The sequence below is a fragment of the Anomalospiza imberbis genome, chromosome 16 (genome assembly GCF_031753505.1).
Source record: "Anomalospiza imberbis isolate Cuckoo-Finch-1a 21T00152 chromosome 16, ASM3175350v1, whole genome shotgun sequence".
In the NCBI taxonomy this organism is placed as follows: Eukaryota; Metazoa; Chordata; class Aves; order Passeriformes; family Viduidae; genus Anomalospiza; species Anomalospiza imberbis.
The window spans coordinates 14,844,231-14,862,391 of record NC_089696.1 but is presented as its reverse complement, the minus strand read 5'-3'; the positions used below and the strand labels follow the sequence as shown (position 1 = coordinate 14,862,391).

General features: G+C 50.7%; 1 protein-coding gene across 3 annotated transcripts in view; it reads left to right on the top strand.

Moving 5' to 3' along the window:
• Nucleotides 1-18,161, top strand: part of CACNA1H (calcium voltage-gated channel subunit alpha1 H) — a 158,122-nt gene that overhangs the window by 56,774 nt on the left and 83,187 nt on the right. For 2 of the 3 annotated variants that reach the window (XM_068207249.1, XM_068207250.1), the window contains exons 6-7: nucleotides 2,985-3,144; nucleotides 9,319-9,631. In XM_068207249.1, the coding sequence (XP_068063350.1) occupies nucleotides 2,985-3,144; nucleotides 9,319-9,631 (473 nt within the window). Of the gene's footprint in view, nucleotides 1-2,984; nucleotides 3,145-7,779; nucleotides 8,274-9,318; nucleotides 9,632-18,161 lie in introns of those variants that run through there. The other variant, XM_068207251.1, reaches the window with a different exon arrangement.

Here is an 18,161-nt window from a genome sequence, read left to right as displayed (position 1 = left end):
CTCTTCCCTGGGATCCAGCCAGCACCATCAGCTCGTGGCTTCCAGGCACAATAAATTCACCCACGAGATTCTTTCAGCTCGATGCAGTTTGTTAAGAAAAGAAAGAAGAACCCCGGCCAATAAAAACATCATTTCTATTAGAAATTATTCCTTCCAAACCACTGTAAAAGTGGAATTCCTGCAATTTATTCACTTGGCAGGGGCTGGAGTCAGGGATTTTTTTTTCAGCAGTGGTCACTAGGTTGGTTTTTTTTTCAAATCCATTTCACTGCTTTATTTTTATATTTATTTTTATACTTATTTTTACATTTATTTTATACTTATTTTTATTTTTTTCTATTTATTTTTATGTTTATTTTTAATTTTTTTTTTAATTTTTAATTTTATTTTTGTGTATTTTAAAAATTTATTTTTATTTTTATGCTGGGGGGGTTTAAACCAGGCATCCCACAGAATGGGAATGAAAATCCCGCTCCTTGAGCCTCAATGATGCTCTTTTCCCATGGCACTCTCGACATTCCAAGGAGAGCCCGGAGTGGCTGGAGAACAGCTGGATTCAATCTCTGGGATGGATGATGCCACTAAACAACCCCAAATACCAAAAGCAGCTGAGCAGGGAAAAAAAAATTGTCTGGCACGGGGAGAGAAATTTTACCCATTTTTGGAAAAAAGAGGGAGGATATCAGTGAGAGAGGGAAGAAAAAACCAGGAGAAAATCCCAGCATGGTCCTTCCAGGCGGGATTTAGTGTGTCCTTGCTTTCCCTAGGATGGATTTACCAGGAAAATGTGGGATTGCTCCCGAGGGGGTGACAGTGCTGGGCAGGGCCAGGAGTTGGATTTGATGATCCTGGTGTGTCCCGTCCCACTCGGGGTATTCCATGATTTTGTGACAAGACACATTGGGAATAACCACCAGGAATTCCAACCCCGCTTTGGGAATAACCACCAGGAATTCCAATCCCTCTGTTGGGAATAACCACCAGGAATTCCAACCCCATTGTTGGGAATAACCACCAGGAATTCCAACCCCGTTGTTGGGAATAACCACCAGGAATTCCAATCCCTCTGTTGAGAATAACCACCAGGAATTCCAATCCCTCTGTTGGGAATAACCACTAGGAATTCCAGTCCAGCTTTGGGAATAACCACCAGGAATTCCAACCCCACTTTGGGAATAACCACCAGGAATTCCAACCCCTCTGTTGGGAATAACCACCAGGAATTCCAACACCCCACCCCCCCTGCCACTTTGGGAATAACCACCAGGATTTCCAGCCCCTTTTCCTCCAGGCCTGCAGCTCCAGAGGATGGGATTTGCTCCATCCTTCCCTCGGGGTGGCACAGGGACAGGGACAGGGATGGGGGTGGTGGCACAGCCTCTCCTCTGGCCAGGATCCAGGCCAGCAGCAGGAATTGCAGCAGAGCCAGGGCCCAGCTGGGCACGGAGACCTCACAAGGCTCTGGATGCAGAGGCCATTACTCATCCCTAATTATTAATTAGCTGGGAATTCTTGGCTGGGCTGGTGGATGCCCTCGTGCCACGGTGGCAGCTCCGGCCCCGCTTGGCTCCCTGGGATTCCCGCTGGCAAATCCACAGGAGGGATGGTGTGAAGGGATCCCAGCTCCTGCCAGCAGGCCCTGGGAAAGCTGGGATAGACCCTCGGGAATGTTGGGATAGAGGGAAAACTCCTGGAGCCCCTCATGCTCCCAAAGCCCATCCCTGAGGGCTGCAGATTCCAGGCTCAGCACCAAGGAATCACAGGAGGCATGAGGAGCAGCTTGGGAGAAGCCACTGGAATCTGCTGGGGGACAGTCTGAGGGCCTGGGTGCAACGGGATGAATGATGGAGAGCGTTTCCTGGGAATATCCAGGGAGAGGAGCCTGCAGGCAGGCAGGAGAAGGTGTTTGCAAGGGAGGATTTTAGTGGGTAAAATCCCTCCAAAGCCAGCCGCCACAATTCCCACCGTGCCGTGAACTTCAGCCCTGCTCCCTATGGATCCCAAGGCTTGGATTTGGCTTTAATCCCACCTATAATTCAGGATTTGCTTTTGCTCTTCCTTTTCTTCCTCAGTTCATCAATTATCAGCTGTTGGACAATGCTTTATCCCTATCCCAGACGTTCATTTAACCTCTGCCGAGCTCCAAGTTGTTATTCCCATTTTATTCCCATTTTATCCTGGAGTTTGGAGGTGCCCTGAGGTGTGAGAGGGGGCAGCTCCCAGTCCCAGCCCCGTCCCTGCCTCCTTTCCCAGCCTCTCCCAGCAGCGGTGCTGGGAATGCCAGGCTCAGCAAGGCTCTGCAAGGCGCTCATTGCTCCAGTCAGAATATTCCAGGTGGAATATTTGGCATGGAAATCAGCATTTCCCTGGCACCAGAGGCTGGAGGAACTCGGGGTTCATGGAGATCCTTGTGCAGAGGTGTGGGATTGGTGGGAAGGTCCCCACAGCCTCTGCATGGGGAGGGAAAGGGAGCAGAGCTTTCCTCGGAGGAAAAGCATCCTGCTTTCCATCCTCAAAAAAAATACCCCAGAATTCCCCTCCTTTCCAGCAAGGAGAGGAGTTCTCCATGGAAAAGGAGCTGTCTGTGGTGGAGGCCCAGCCCCCAGCCCACCCTAGGCTCCGTGGTTTTTAGGGGAACAATTCCTGTGCTCCATGAGGGGAGTTTGCAATGTTTACAAATCCATATTTTATCAATTCCTCCAGAGGCTGACGATTCCTGGGAGCATTTCTCCAGGAAATTTTGTCTTGTAGGCTGTGTGTCCTTGAATGCTAGAGAAAACACCTGGAAATCCCATCCTTGAATCCACGCTCTGGAGATTGCTGTTATTCCCATTTCCTGCCAAACCTCTGGCATTTTCCCCTCCCTTTTCAGCCTCGGCGTTTAGGGGAAAACACCAGATCCCAATTTTTCTGCCCTGGCTGCACATCCAAGGTGGGAATGGTGATTTCTGCCCATCCTAACGTGGTTTTCCCTTCTCCCCCAGGTATGAGGATCCTGGTCACGCTGCTGCTGGACACTCTGCCTATGTTAGGCAACGTCCTCCTCCTCTGCTTCTTCGTCTTCTTCATCTTTGGGATTGTCGGGGTCCAGCTCTGGGCAGGGCTGCTGAGGAACAGGTGCTTCCTAGACAGGAATTTTGCCATGTAAGTACAGCAAAACGAAAAATTCTCCACCTTTTTCTTCCTTTTCCCTCCACCTTTCTCTCCCTTTTCCTTCCTTCTCCAGCAGGGGATTTTTCTGTCCCCTGCTGGAAAAATCCCAGCGCTCAGCAGGATCCTTTTTGTCAGGAAAAAATCCCATTTGTCAGCAACTTCCTGAGGGTTTTGTGAATTCCTGCTGCACCTGAAGGACGAGGATGGGAGTGGGCTGCATTAGCTCTGCCTGAGATCCCTGACTCTGGGAGTTGGAGGATTTAGAACAAATTCCCAGCTCTCCAAACAGTTCAGGTCACCGAGCACACCCCAACCCCTGGCCGGGGCTGGTGATTTGGAGATGCAGCTGAAACCCAGAGATAAATCCTTGTCAGGGATTTAAGATAAGAAACTGGATGTGAGGAGCATTAAAATCATTTGGAGACAGCTCTGAGTGTGGGACAGGCGTCGGCGATGGGCAGGACCTGAATCGTTCAGGCTGGAAAACACCTCCAGGATCATCAGACCCAACCTGAAAGAGGCAAATTTCCATTTGGGTTCTTCCAGGCTGGGCAGCTGTGTGGAGCAGCCCCTCTGATAATAAACCTTCATTGCCCTGCTGAGCCTCACCTGGGACCCCCCCAGCCCCGCCCAAGGCCCAGATGATCAATTTAAGCCCAGCCCAGGCTCTTAGGCCTGGTTTGGGCTGTGCTGCTGGTGTTTGTCTTTGCTCCTGAGCTCTCTGGGTAAATCTTGGATCTGGCTCATCCTTTGGACCCTGCTGCCAGCCCTGGGCTCTTCCTGCTGGGTTCAGAGTGGGATTGTGGAGGTGCTGCTGGAGCTGGGATGGGCTCCTGGCTCATCCCAGGCTTTGGGGCACCCCTTGCTGCTCCCTGAGCTGTCGTGCCCCTGCCCCTTCCCGGGGTTGAGGACACACCTGGATGAAAACCAAGCACGGAAAAGAGGGATTTTCCTGGAAAAGCCCTTCCAAAGGCTCCTGTCAGAGATGTCAGCGGCTCAGAGGTGAGGAAATGCCCCAGCCCAGCTCTTAGGGCACCTCTAACTCTGTGAGAGGAGATGGAGCCTATAATTACATCCCTGGGTAATCATCCGCTGTCTGCACTCGGATTGTCTGCAAGACAGGCAGGGATCATCCCTCAGGTCCCGCTCCTGCCTCTCACTGCTGGCTCCTGGGGCTCCCCCAGCCTCTCCCTGTCCTCTGGACCAGCTCTGGTGGCGTTTATTCATCCCAGCAGAGTGGGAAAATCCATGATCCTGCCATGGGTGTGATCCCACTCCCCCTCGCATGCCCCAAACCCTCCCCTGCACCCCCAGCATCAATTTGCCTCTCACCAAACCCCTCCACGCTCAGCTCCACCCCGGAGCTGCCCTTCCCAAGCCCAGATGATGCTGCCGCAGCCTTGCTTGGGTGGCCCCGGTGCTGTAATTAACTGCAGCGAGCCCCTCTGGCTCTCTCTCTCTCTCTCCGAGTCAGGTTTTTAAACGCTCGGTGATTTTCTGCGAAGCGGAGCTTTCAAGATGAACCACAGGGGAAGCGTTCGCTAAGCACAGACATTAAGCAGCAGTTATGTAATGGCCATTAGCAGCATCAAAGGCCTCGCAGGATTTTTCTTATCAGGGCTTGCTCCTTGTCAGGGAAGGTTTTGGGATGAGCTGTGTTTGAAGGGGTTTGTCTGGGATCGCCTCCTTCCCCCTGGGATGGGTTCTGCCACCCCCCAAAGCCATCCCCTGATTCATTGTGATGGAAGTTGCAGCATCCCAAAGGAATTTGGGGAAAGAGGGGTGCTCATGGGGCAGGAAAATTCCAGCTTCCAGTTCAGTGTCAGCGGGAGAAATGTGGGGTTTTCTGGTGCCTTCACCCCGAGTGCTGCTGCTGGGTTGGGCTCTTTGCATTAATTTTAGACCTGAGAAACCCACAATGATCCAGTCCCTGCATTTCCAGCTATCCCTATTTCCTGGAACTCGGTTTTAGAGAAGTTTTGGGAATCCAGATGGAACTATTCCCATTTTTTAAAATAATTTCTGACTCCTTCTCTCACCCAGGCATCAGGGCATGGTTCCCCCCTGCAGTGGCTGTTAACACACCAGTAGCAAATTGTAAAGGAAAAAAAGGCATGGAATGACCTGGAAAACACTTCAGGGTTCCATCTTCCTGCCGTTGGACAGATCATGGAATCCTGGAATGGGCTGGCTTGGAAAGGACCTTAAAGATTCTCATTCCACCCCCTACCTTGGGAAGGAACACCTTCCCCCATCCCAGGCTGCTCCAGCCCGGCCTCCAACACATCCAGGGCTGGGAAATCCACAATTCCTCAGGGCACAGAGGTTTCCCAGCCCTTCAGGAGGCTGGGAGGGGCTGGGGCTGAGATCCTGGCTCTGATTTCCTCTACAGCCCTGGAGACAGGGAAAACCTGAAATATTGGAGGGTCTCCCCTTGGTGCTGCTGCCAAACCCTCCCAGCTGAAACCAAAACTGCTTTAAACAGAGGATCTGGACAAAATCCAGGGGCCAGCAAGGCAGGGTCTTAACCCCAAGTTTTCCGGATGAAAGGAGGTGTAAGTGAGCTCCCAAACAGCTGCTTCAAATCCAGCTTTGCCTGCTGTGTTCTGCCCTGCAGCTTCCTGCGCCTTCAGCTCTTCCAGAGGCATCAGATGGAAGGACTGACTTTGATTTTTGCCATCATTCTTCTTTCCCCATGGAAACCTTTTCTTTTCCATCCCCCTTGAAAGTTGGCAGCTCAGAGAAAAGCAACTATTTTTAAGTCGAGTGCATTGTGAGAGAAATTTGGGGACTTTTTGGAGGTGCTTTGGGATTTTCTGCTTTTCTCTCTCAGTCTTTCAGAGCTGTGCTGTTACAGGGCTGGAATGAGGTTATTTAAGGATTTTTAGTGGGGATTCTGAAGGAATTGCTGGGTTGTTGCAGGACTGGGTTGGAACTGGGTCTCTGCTCGTTGGGACATGGGAGAATCTCTCCCTCCTCGCCCAAATTGATCCTTCAAAACCTGGGATTGCATGGAAGAGCAGCGCCAGAACGGGCTGTGAGGGATGCCAGGAGATCCTGGCACTGGGAGCTGCAGGAGAAACTCCCCAAGGATTCTTTGGTGGGAAGGAGGAAGGTTTGCTGTGCCCTGGTGGGAAGGACAAGCAGAGCCAGCAGCTCCTGGGTGACATCTCCAGGATGGTTTTTCTCCCCCTCGGGCTCCTTCCCACCCTCCTGAGCTGCTCCCGGTGGAAATAAAGGAATTGGGTCAGGCCCAGCCAGTCTGGGCTCTTCTCCTGGGGCTGCTCCTTGTGCTGGGATGCAGAGCAGCATTTTCCAGGCCGGGAGTCTTTCAAGGAGCTCAGTGGCTCAGAAGCAGGAGAGGGGAGGGAGCTGGGAAGTGTTCCGTGTTTCTCTGCTGCCTCGGGACACTTGTGGTGCGACTTTTCAGTCTTGATTAACTCGGGAGCTGCTCGGTGTTGTTCTGCCTTTGGCTCCTGGGAGCAGGCTCAGGAATTTGTCTGAAAGGTGTTTAATTGTTCCTGGTGGCATTGCTCAGCAGGATTCGCTGGGAGAGCAGGGAATTCATCCTGAGTGCTGAGCTCCTGCCTCCTCCTCCTCTTCCTCCTCTGCTCCCCCAGCTGGGCCAGGGCTGTGCTCAGCTGTGCTCCAGTGGTTGGGATGGATGGGCTGGGAGGGTTTCCCCTGGGGGAGGCTGGAGCAGAGGATAATCCAGTAGGAGTGGGAGAAAAGTGGATTTTCCTGCCCCTCTCTCTTGTCCTTCCTGCACATGGACATGCCGAGGGACAGAGAAAGGGAAATCCAGGAGATGAGCAGGATTGGGTGAGAGAGGTGTCAGTCCTCTCTGATGGGATAACAGATGTATCCTGGGGCTCAGCTTCTCCTGTCTTTCCCCCAGAGCTCTCCTGATTAGAGGGCTCATTAGCGTTAATGAGTGAACTGTCTCTACCTGTTGGCAAGGAACAGGGAAGTCAGGAGGAAATGGAAGGTCCTGGCAGAACTCATCCATTTATTTGGGGGATATTGAGGATTTCCTCATTCTGCAGCATTCTTGTTTCTCATTCTTGCTCTCCTTTCTTCTTTCCCCCTTTTTGGTTTTGCCAGGGGAAAAAAAAGGGGGGAAAAGGTTTTAAGAAAAGGTCTGAAATTTGCAGTGTTTGCTGCCAGTTTGGGTCCCTTCCCCCCTCACTGGGTGGTGCTGGAGCTTCCCACAGGAGTGGCTCCTTCCCAGTGGGAAGGACAGGGAATAAGGGGCAGAAAGTGCCCCCCCGGTGACTGATTTTGTCATAGGGACAACTTTTAATTTGGAAATGTTTTTGGGGACAGCTGCAAAAGCGAGGAGAGCAGAGGAAAGGGAAGATTGAATCCTTCAGGCAGCAGCAGAACCGAGCCAGGCTTCACCCACCCCTCCTAGCAGAGCTGGTTTTTGTTTTCCTGCCCAGATTTTCCTTTCCCAGCCACCAAACTGCTCCAGATTCGAGCCCAGATCTTCTCTGTGCAGCTCCTTAGACCCCAGCCCGGGGCTCTGTGTCCTCAGAGAGCTGTTCTTCATCCCAAAACTTCCCAAGTGGAGATTCCTGGGACGCACAGAGCCCCTCAAGCTGTGGGTGCCTCGTTCCAGTGGGATGGGGACTGATCCTGTAGTTTGCCTTTTGGGAGCTGCAGTCACTTCTCAGGTGTCTCCTCTCTGCTCCTTGCTTCTTTTCCCGAATTCTCCAGCTCTTCCCAAGTTTTCCTGCATCTTGGCCGTGCTTTAATCTTCTGTTTAATCCTCCCAGTGTGTGGCACTGCTGGGTGGTGTGTGATGTTCTCCAAAACGGCTGCTGCAGCTCCTGGCCCGTTCTCCAGCCTGTTTCATATGGAAATTTCCTCCCAGGGAAGCCAGCTGGTGGGAGGGCAAGGAAAAGGCTTGGGGAGGAAAAACATCTTCCAGGTTTTTGTTGAATCCAAAGCCCAGAAACAGCGCAGGTGATGTCACAGTTTAGTCTGGAGCTGTGGGGTGTGCAAGGAGGAGCTGCTGAGCACAAAGAATTCTCAGGCAACAATTCCCAATTCCCAGGACGGGCTCCTCTTCCCTCTCCCCATTCCTGAAGCTGATGAACCCTCCACACCCACCTCAGGTAATTGGATCATGGAACAGAACCAAATTCCCCAGGGAAGTCGCTGAGGGCTGATTTCCCTCAGCTCTGCCCTGCAGCAATTGTTCTCTCCTTAAAGTGCAGCTGCAGAGCGATTCCTGCTTGGCTCCAGGGTTTTGGGGAGAAATTCCAAGTAATTGTCTGGAATAACACTTGTTAAAGCCAAATCTCTTCACCAGATAGGGACGTTCAGAGAGAGATAAAAATAGAGCTGTCCTGGCTGGAAGAATTACCTGGTTATCTTCTGCCCACATCTTTTATAATGTGTGTTGCCTCTCCCTTCTCTCCCGGTGATTATGGAGCAGCTGAGATCCCTGGAGCTGGGAAAACACTGGATCAAGTTGGCTCTGGAGCAATGCAACTCCTCAGCTGCAGCCCTGAGTGCTGCAGGCTCTCACCAACGCTGAGCACACGGCCCAGAAAGTGCCAGAGCTGGGACACGACTCGGGGAAAAGCAGCTCCTGCCCTGCTGCAATTCCAGCGTTTCCTTATCCAGGCTGGGACAGAGCCATCGGCTTTATCCAAGCCAGTTCCACCAGAAATGCACCAAGCACGTGGTTTTCCCATTATTGTGGGCTCTTCCTTTTTTTATAGAGTACAGAGGGAGTGGGAGATGGCCTCTGGCTGGGTCTCTCCTTGTGGGAGCTCAGCCCCTCATCAGAGACGTCCTGAGGGGCACAATTATTGGGAAGCTGCTCTGCCACCAAAATAAATATCTTCAAATCCTTCCAGAGAGCCCAAAAGCTCCCTGGATTTTGGAGGAGACCCTGATCTGCTGGGATTTTCTCTCCATCCCCTCTCATTTCATGCTTTTACCTGCCTTGTTTGCCTGGGGGGAAAACTCAGACTGGTCTTTACGGGGAGATCAGCGGGGCCTTCCAGGGTGTCAAATTTGGTTTTTAAATTTTGACAGGGACTCGCTGAAGGGTGGAGGGATAGCAACCAGCACCTTTTCCTGCTGCTAAAATCAGGGATGAGCCGTTTTTTCCCCTCATCCTTTTCCTTCTTTCCCCCCCCCCCACTCCAGGACGTACAACCTGACCTTCCTCCACCCCTACTACCGGCCGGATGAGGCGGAGGAGAACCCCTTCATCTGCTCCTCGCACCGGGAGAACGGGATGCAGAGGTGCTCCAACATTCCCAGCAGGAAGGAATCCAAGGTGGAGTGCACCCTGAGCATGGAGTCCTACAGCCCCAGCCTGGGCAGCCCCGAGCCCAGCAGGAACTCCTGCATCAACTGGAACCAGTACTACAACATCTGCATGGCCGGGGACGTGAACCCCCACAACGGGGCCATCAATTTTGATAATATTGGATATGCCTGGATTGCTATTTTTCAGGTAGGATTCTCCCAAAAATGGGATTTTTTTCCTTCCCTGGTTTGGTTTTGTTTTTGGTGTTTTTTTTTTTTTTTTTTTTTTTTTTTTTCCTGTTGATTTCCTGGTTTTTCCTGGTTTTGGGTTTGTCGTTTTTTTTTTTGCTTGGCAAGGTTTTGGTGAATGCAGCAAAGTTGGAAGGAATTTGCTCAGCCCTGAGTGAAACTGCAAATAAGGAAATGGGGAATAAATGAATCAGGCAATGAATGGTGCAAGAGAGCATTTGGAGAGAAGAAACTTTTATTTTGAAATCATTTGAAAAGAGGGGAAAGAACTTCTGGAAGCAGCAAAACTCATGGCAAGTTCCACCTCTGCAGATCAGATAAATCCCAGGGATTTTTGGGAGCAGGGTCTTCATTGTTGGAGCATCAGGAAACTGAAAGTGCTGTTGAGGTTTTTAAGCAAGATTTCACTTTGTGCTAAAATGAAGGAAACTGGCATGGATTAGGCTTGGTTTTAAATCACAGGGTGAGCCTGGTGAGCATGGAATGCTGGAAGAGGGAACAATCCGTTCTGGCCAGAATTCCTGAGAGGAAATTCTTCCCCCAGGGAATTTCAGTCTCTTTTGAAGCACTTCAGAAAAGACCAAAGTGTTTCTCTCTGAGACTGGGGGAGATTTTACAGGTGATAAAACTCTTCATAAGGGAAGGATTTTCCACGGATTTTCATGTCCAGAGGCTGTGGTTTCCCAGGGCTGCCCCAGCTGGAAGATCCCCGTGTTCATTCCCATTTTTAATGTGCATTTTTTGGTGTTACAGCCTTTCTTTGGCTCTGGCTGGGTGTCCTGGTTGATTCAGTCTCCCCAAAGTGGAGGTGACTTCTGTTCCTAGAGCAGAATTCTCCTTTTAGCTTCGTTAATGAGGAATAATTACTCATCCAGAGCTCTGTGTTTCATTTGTGGATTTCCTCCCAGTTCCATGTTACCCATGAAGTTCATAACTTCCAGCTTTCACCCGGGGAATGTTTGCTCTGAGCACCTTCCCTGCTCCTCAGGAGCTGCCCTTGGGTCACAGTGCTGGTGCCAGAGGCTCAGAACCAAATCCAGAGGGGTTCAGGCAGATCCCACTGGGATCTGAATCCCAATTTTCCCATTGGGAAAATGCTTTGGAATTAGTGAGGAAGAGAGGAGCTGGTGGCTGCTAGTGAGTGCTGGATAAAGGGAAGAGGGAATTCTCCTTTTCCTTCTCTTTGATGGATCTGAGGGATGTTCCCAGGAGATCCCACCTGGTTCCTTTTCACGGGAAAAGGACACCGAGGGGGAGCAGGAGCTTCTCCAGAGGGGCCCCGCTGCCTTTTTCCGTTTTCCAGGCTGCAAATCTTCATTCCATTTGATTTCCTCATCCTTAAAAGGCTCAGTTGAATTTCAGGAAGGACCCCCCAGCCCCAGGAGAGGTTGCAGCTGATTCCTTTGGGCAGCACAATGTCTGGCAAAGTGGGATCTCGTGTCCTCAGATGGTTTTGGCAGCTGCCAGGAGGTCGATGATTCGTTTTAGCGCTGCTCAAGCCATCCAAGGGCTCCAGAGGAATTCCAGCCAAAACCTCTTCTCATGTGTTTATTCCTGCTGGAAGTCAGGGCTCATTTTTGAGGAGCTGGGAATGATTTAACTCCAGGTAAAGAGGGCAGCAAGGTGCTGGCTCAACCTGGGTGTGGGAAATCATCAGTGCAGGAGGTGAGGTGCTAAATCCAAACAATTGCTGGAAGCAGGGAACATTTAGCAAATAAATCCGTGGGATTGTGCTGGATGGCACCAGGTCAGCATGGGATGAGGGCTCTGAGGAAGTAGTGCAGAAAGTCCAGCTGATGGATTTAGGAGCTCTGAGCTTCCCTGGGGATGGTGTTGGGTTACTGGGATGAGGCAGGGCTGGCTGTGCCGAGCCATTGTTCTGCAGGATGATGAACCCGTGGCTTTGTGCAGGAATTCTGATGTGGGGAGAGCCCTGAGGGCTGGCAGATCTCCTGTGGGAATCGTGGTAAGCTCAGGTGGCTGCTGGACAGAGCTTCCCTCAGGATTTATCCCAAGTGAGCTGGGAATCTTGGGTTTTTCAGCCTGGGAAAGAGGGGCCCTGGGGGGAGAGACTCTTGGAAAGGGTCTGGAGTGCCAGGACAAGGGGGAACAGCTTCCCACTGGCAGAGGGCAGGGATGGATGGGCTCGTGGGGAGGATGGTGAGGCCCTGGCAGAGGTGGTCTCGTCCCTGGGAGTGTCCAAGGCCAGGTTGGGATGGTGGGAGGTGTCCCTGCCCACAGCAGGGATGGGACTGGATGGGCTTTAAGGACCCTTCCAACCCAACCCATTCCATGATTCCATGACCTGGTGTGGTTTAGGAGCTGTCAGAAGGTGGGGGGGAATGAGATGAGCCCCACAGGGGAGATCCAGCAGAAACTTTCCAAGTGCAGGAAGCGCCCAGGAGTTTCCAAGGGCAGTTTGATACCGTTCAGACCACGAATGAACCAAACCAAAAGCAGAAAAAAAGCAGAGTTTGCAGAAAGTCTGAAGATTTCCACTCCAGAACATCCAGCAAACTCTGCCCCAAGGATGGGTGAGCTCTTCCAGCTGCCAGAACTGAGATTTTAAAAGACATTTTGTTCAGTGGGAGTGACCCTGAACTTCCCAGAGCTGGGACAGCAGGAAAACAGGGAAATGTGTTGTCCACCTTCTGAGGAGAAGTCAGAGACAGGAGAACCTGGTGCAAAAAAAAAAAAAAAAAAAAAAAAAAAAAGAAAAATAATCAAGGGAATGGCTGAGTGCTGTAAAGGATGATAATTCCTTATGTAATCCTGAAAGTGATTCATGTGTTGCTTCCCCTCATTTGTTGTGCAAGAGGCTAATTCGTGTCTGTATTTGTTACAAAGGCACGTTCTGTGGCAAATTAGGTGAACTAATTAGCTTATTACAGACTAAATGAAAGGAGATGGAACCTAAATTAACTGTGAGGTTTGGCATGATATGAGGATCCCTTTATTGCACATGAATTCCAGCCCCAACAATCCGAGCAGTAATTACAGGTATTGTTGTCACACGGCGGATGATGAATTACCCACCTCAACAAAGTCCAATTTAATTGGAATTACTGACAGTCCCAGTGGAGCAACCAAAACCTTCCCACCTCCCTGACCTGCAGCCTCGGGGTGGCCAGGCCTGAGTGCAGAAATCCTGGTAAAAAAGGGGATTTGGAGGCTGGAAGTTTGGCAAGAAGAGATATTTAGGCTGCTTTGCAGAGCAGAGAGACTTTGAGTGGATAATTTCACATAGGATTTGTAGGGAAGCAAGGCCTCTACTCACACTTTACTCCAGGGGCAATAGTTCTGGCAAAAGTTGAAGGAAAAAGCAGTCGCAGGCAGATCCAAGAGGAATGGTTTTCCCACTGGCTGCAGCACTGTCCAAAGGTGCTGTTAATCCCCTCTGCTCCCCCACTCCCAGGAGTCCTGCAGAGTTTGGGAAAGAACCAAAAAGCTGGAACAGAAGGAGAAGGTCTGAGGTTTCCAGCTGTGCCCAAAGTCATTTTGGGGCTGTGTTTTCAGGAGCTGTCACACTGGCTGCCCATGTTTTTAGTGTTCATTGAGCAGAGAAATTCGGGATTCAGGACCAAAAGGAATTTTTTTTCCTCCGATGGCTCAGCCTTTAAATTGGAGAGCGTGTCAACAACGCTTCTCTGTGCTGAATTTGGCAAGAAAAGAGTTTGGAGCTTTTCATTCCCACTGCTTGGAGATGATGCTTTGTCACTCAACTCAGATCTGTTTTGGATCACCGAAAATATTTCCCTGGAAATGACGGGGTTTGAGCTCTGTTGCTGTTGCTTTTTTTAATTTGGTCAGCCAAATAAACAGCACTTGCTGCATTTGAAGAGCTCTCAGGCTGAATACCCCAGCTAAAAATATCCAGCCCTTTTCAAGCAGCTCGGAGCGTGCTTCCAAGAGGGATTTGTTGCCTTTGGAAAAAATCTTAGTTTTGAAGGCTGGGAGGAGTTGTCTGGTGTAGGACAGGGCAGAGAGGCCACCCTGATGCCAGGAGTGGTCCCATAACTTATGGGGGTGCTGGACGGAATTAAAACCTCATGTAGATGAAGTGTGGACTTCCAAACCTCTGGAGGTTTGGGAGAGTTTGATCCAAGCTCAGTGATGGATTCCTGTGTTTGGAGTAGGAAGAGGGGTCCTGCAGCAGGCCCTGGCCTGAACTGGAGTCCAGTCAGGAGAGCAAAAAGCTGCTGGTTTTGAGGAACATCAACAATTGATCCAAGGGAGCGGCTGCAGCTGTGTCAGGGAGGTTGAGGTTGGATTTTAGGGAAAGTTTCTTCCCCCAGAGGGTGGTGGGGCACTGGAACAGCTCCCCTGGGAATGGGCACGGACCCGAGGCTGCCAGAGCTCCAGGGGGGTTTGGACACCACTCCAGGCATGCCCAGGGTGGGGTTGTTGGAGTGTCAGGGTTGAACTCTGCTCCTTCCAGCTCAGGATATTCCAAAAGTCCACAATTCTCACAGGGAAATCTCACTTTGCTTCGGTTGCCCCAAATCTGCTCTGTGACCTTTCCCCTGAGCCAAAGGTGCAGCTCCTTCCCCCTGAATTCCCAGCCTGTGACCCCGGTCCTGCCGGATATGATTTGGAATCAGTTGTAAAATCCCCTCAGCTGAAAGCAAAGATCTCAGCCTGCCTTTCCTTCCCTTCCCCTCATGGCAAACCCTTCCTCCCCCAGCTTGGCTCTGCCAGAAATCTGGGATTTGTGGGGCTCCCTGTGCCCACGGTGCTACAGCTGAACAGTTAAACCCCTTCCCTTTGCCAAGGATCCTTCACACAAACCACGGGGACACGGGATCACCCTCCCAGCAAACCCGACTCGGGAATGCGGGCTGGGATGGGATTTGTTGGAGCAGCAGCTGAGGGAAATCTGGGAGGGTTTTGCTGTCGGGTGGGAGCCTTGCATTGTTTAGTGTGAAACAACAACAATTCACCTTCCCTTTGGAGCCAAACTTGGGATTTGGGCTGGTCTTGATCCCAGAGCTACAATTCCATGAGGTTTTGGGTGACAAACAACAGCATCAGTGACGTGTCTGACTTTACCCCATGCTTCATTTCCCACTTTGCTTCTCAAAATCCACCAAGAACTGCCAGCACTGCCCAGGCCTCGCATTTATGGGAACAGGTTCGACAGGTCAGGAGCACAAGCAAAATTTCCTTTTTTCCCATTATTTAGGGCCACTTTTCAGAGCAGATTCCTGCTTTGCAAGGCTCAATTTATAAAGAAATGATAAGGCCTCGAAGTGAAAGGAAAAGCATCTGTTCAAAGGATGTTACTCAATGTAATAAACCTGTTTTTCTGGCCACAGAGGTTCCTTAACGAGATGTTTCGGGAGGAAATAATTAAAATTGTGACGTTGGCTTCAAAAATAGGGATCTGATTATCTGCCAAGCTCGCTCTGCCTGTGGAATATTCCCTGGAATATGCACTGGGCAGTGCTTGGGAGCCAAATCCATGTTGCCCAAGAGGGTGGAATTCAGATAAGAGGCTTTCAGAAATGGAGGCTAAAGGCCTTATAAAACTTCCTGAAGCCATCAGGGTAATTAATAACTCTCACAATTTATAGCACTGGATCCCATCTTGATACGTTTGATGAAAATAAAATATCAGAAAAGCCTGGCAGCAGGGCCAGGGGAATGAGGAGATAAAAACTAAATGACCCCAAACACTCATGGCCATCCTCAGAGTTGCTGTTGGGTTCAGGATAATTGATTTGGATGCAGATAATTCCCATTTTTTTTTCCCCAAAGGACCCAATTTGGGCTGAAGAAAAAGCAGCTGAGTGTAAATTAGAGATGTCAGTCAAGATGAAGTCTTCACATGTGGGTTTCTCTGGGTTTCCAGAGTATCTCCTGCCTCAGCCAGGCTCTGAGCTCAGCCAGCAGCTGCAATCCTGGAATCAGAAGGAATTTCTGGTTGCCAGAGCTGTATTTTATCAGGATTTTAATAAGGGAGAGATGCTGATCTTGGGTGCTTGCTCAGGGAGGCTGTCACTCCAAATGAAGTTTGTTCAAGTAATCAGAGCAGGGAAATCTTGCCATGAGACAGCTCCAGGCTGGAGTTTTGTGTGCTCTGCACTGGGTTCTGATCTTCCCTCGCTGCACACGGTGATTTTCCAACCTTCCCTCGACTGATCAGTGGTACCTGGAGGTGGGTTTGGAGCTGCAGCTCTGGCACCAGCCCTTGGTGCTTTCCAGCAGCCAGGAATCCAGTCCTTGACTAATGGAAGCTGGAGTTTGAACGAGGTTTTCTCCCCTGGATGATTCTTTTTGCTCTTTGTTATCTGACACTGAAGCAAAAAAACCCGTCCCGCTCTCGAGTCGGCTGCAGCCAAGAACTTGCAAAGATTTTGGCAGAGCTCAAAGAAAAGAGGGTTCATGATGAAAACTTCTCGACACAATAAAAGAAATCGTTCTGTGCAAGCTCTGAAGTGACCCCAGAAAAAGCAGTGTAAACCTGCTGCCTCCCTGGGAGCACCGAGGAGGTCTGAGTTAATTGCCAGTGTCTTTAATCTCCATTTCCCTCGTGATTTTCACTCTGGAATTTTAGATTGACTCTGATTAGCTTGCCTAGAAGATCTGATTCTGTCCCCAATTACTCTCCTATAAGTCAGACGAGCATCTTTATTACAGCTGATGAAATTACTGTGGCATGAGCAGAGCAGGGGGATCAGAATCAGCAAAGACCTAAAAAAATTAAATCTGATTGGGTTTTGTCCACACTCATCCTGCTCCTGTGACTCAGGTGCTCAGCAAGTGTTCAAGCCAAGCATCGGTGAAATCAAAACCTGTCTGTGCGTTCCCCTGAGGGAGTTTTCTGTTCTTACAGTGAGGGGAGAGAGAACTGGACAAAACTGAGAGATTTACTGGTATTAATGGGAAAGAAATTATTTATCCCAGCCCTGGGGGAAGGGGTAAAGAACTGGAGGAGCAGGGAGGGACCTGAGCATCACCCAGGAGCTGAGTGGGGTGAGAGGACAGCCCTGTTCTCCTGGCAAGGCAGAATTCTCTTCCCAGGTCCCTCCCAGGTGTGGAGCAGGAGCAGCACCTCCAGCACCACCCTGCCAATCATCTTAATTGAATCTCCCAGCTCTGGCCCTGCAGCTGCTGATTTTCCTGTGCCTTGCACATCTTTCCCATCAGAGCCGAATTAGGAGCGAGTTCTCACCCTCTTATCCCGCTGATAAATAATTGTGGGTTGCCTTGGTGGGAGCCTTTGAACTGGAGCCTTTGGAGAGGCTCTTTAACGGGGCTCCGTGTGAACAGGCAGGGCTTGAGCTGGCTTTAATTACTGAGAAGGGATTGCCCAGACTGGGAAGCACCAGGAAGGTGCTCCAGGGCTTTGGGAGACATCCCTGGAGGGCTTGGAGGGGCAGTTAAGTGGATTAATCAGAGTGGGGATGGAGAGAAGAGAAAGTGGAATAAGCAAAGCAGAGCTGAAAAAACATCCTGGAGTTCCTGGGGGCATGGGGAGAGCTGCTGGTTCTCCCTCATGGAATCCCACAGGGCTTTGGGCTGGGAAAAAGCCCCCTCCAGTTTGGACAGGGACACCTTCCACTCCCCCAGGCTGCTCCAAGCCCATCCAAGCTGGCCTGGAACACTTCAGAGATGGGAGCTCAGCTGGTCTGAGGAGACACGGGTGGGATCAATGCAGCAAACCTTGCGCAGGTGCCCCAGTTTGGCTTCCAAAACCAGTTAAAGGCTTTAGCTGGGGTTTATAAAGCAGCTGTTGGCAAGTCCTGGTGCTCTGGTTCCCATTGCCACCAGGGCCTTGCTGGGGATGTGCATTTTTCCTTGGATCAGGGACAAATGACCTCGGCAAGTCCTTGAAATCCAGCAGGGATGAGGCTGGAAGGAGCCCAGCCCTTGCAGGTGGCTGTGCACGTGTTGTCCTGCGTTTCCCCAGAGCTTTGGGATTAAAAACACCACTGGATGTCTAGGAGCCTCCTCTTTCCTAGGAGGGCTGCTGCTCCTGGATCCTGGCAGCCCTGGGAGGCCAGGAATGAATCCCCCAAGGGGTCGAACACCAGGGCAAACCCCAGAGGTCTCTTTGTCCCTCTTGCATCCCCCTGCTCTACAAATGAGCAGTAAATAACACAAATTCTAATTACACCTGGAATATTCAGAGAGCTGGAAGAGCATTTTCACCCTCCAGAGGAGGAACAGGGGGTGTTGATTGATTCTTGTGGGAAATGCTGCCTCTCATGCAACAAAAATATCCCTCCAAGGGTTGGTGGGCCCTCAGTGCTGGCTCAGAAGCCCTCAGGTGACTACTTTTTTTTTTTTTTTTTCCTCTGTGTTTAATGGGTTTAATCCATCGGATTTGAGGATTTCCAGCTAAATCCAAATCCAGTGTAGAGGTGCATCCCATATTTTTGGGGTCCCTGGGCTGGTTTTTCATCCCTCATTGGGAATGGCTGGAGAACCTTCTGTGCATGCAGAGGGGAGTGAGGGAGGGAGCCGGGGCAGCACAAAGGAAATAA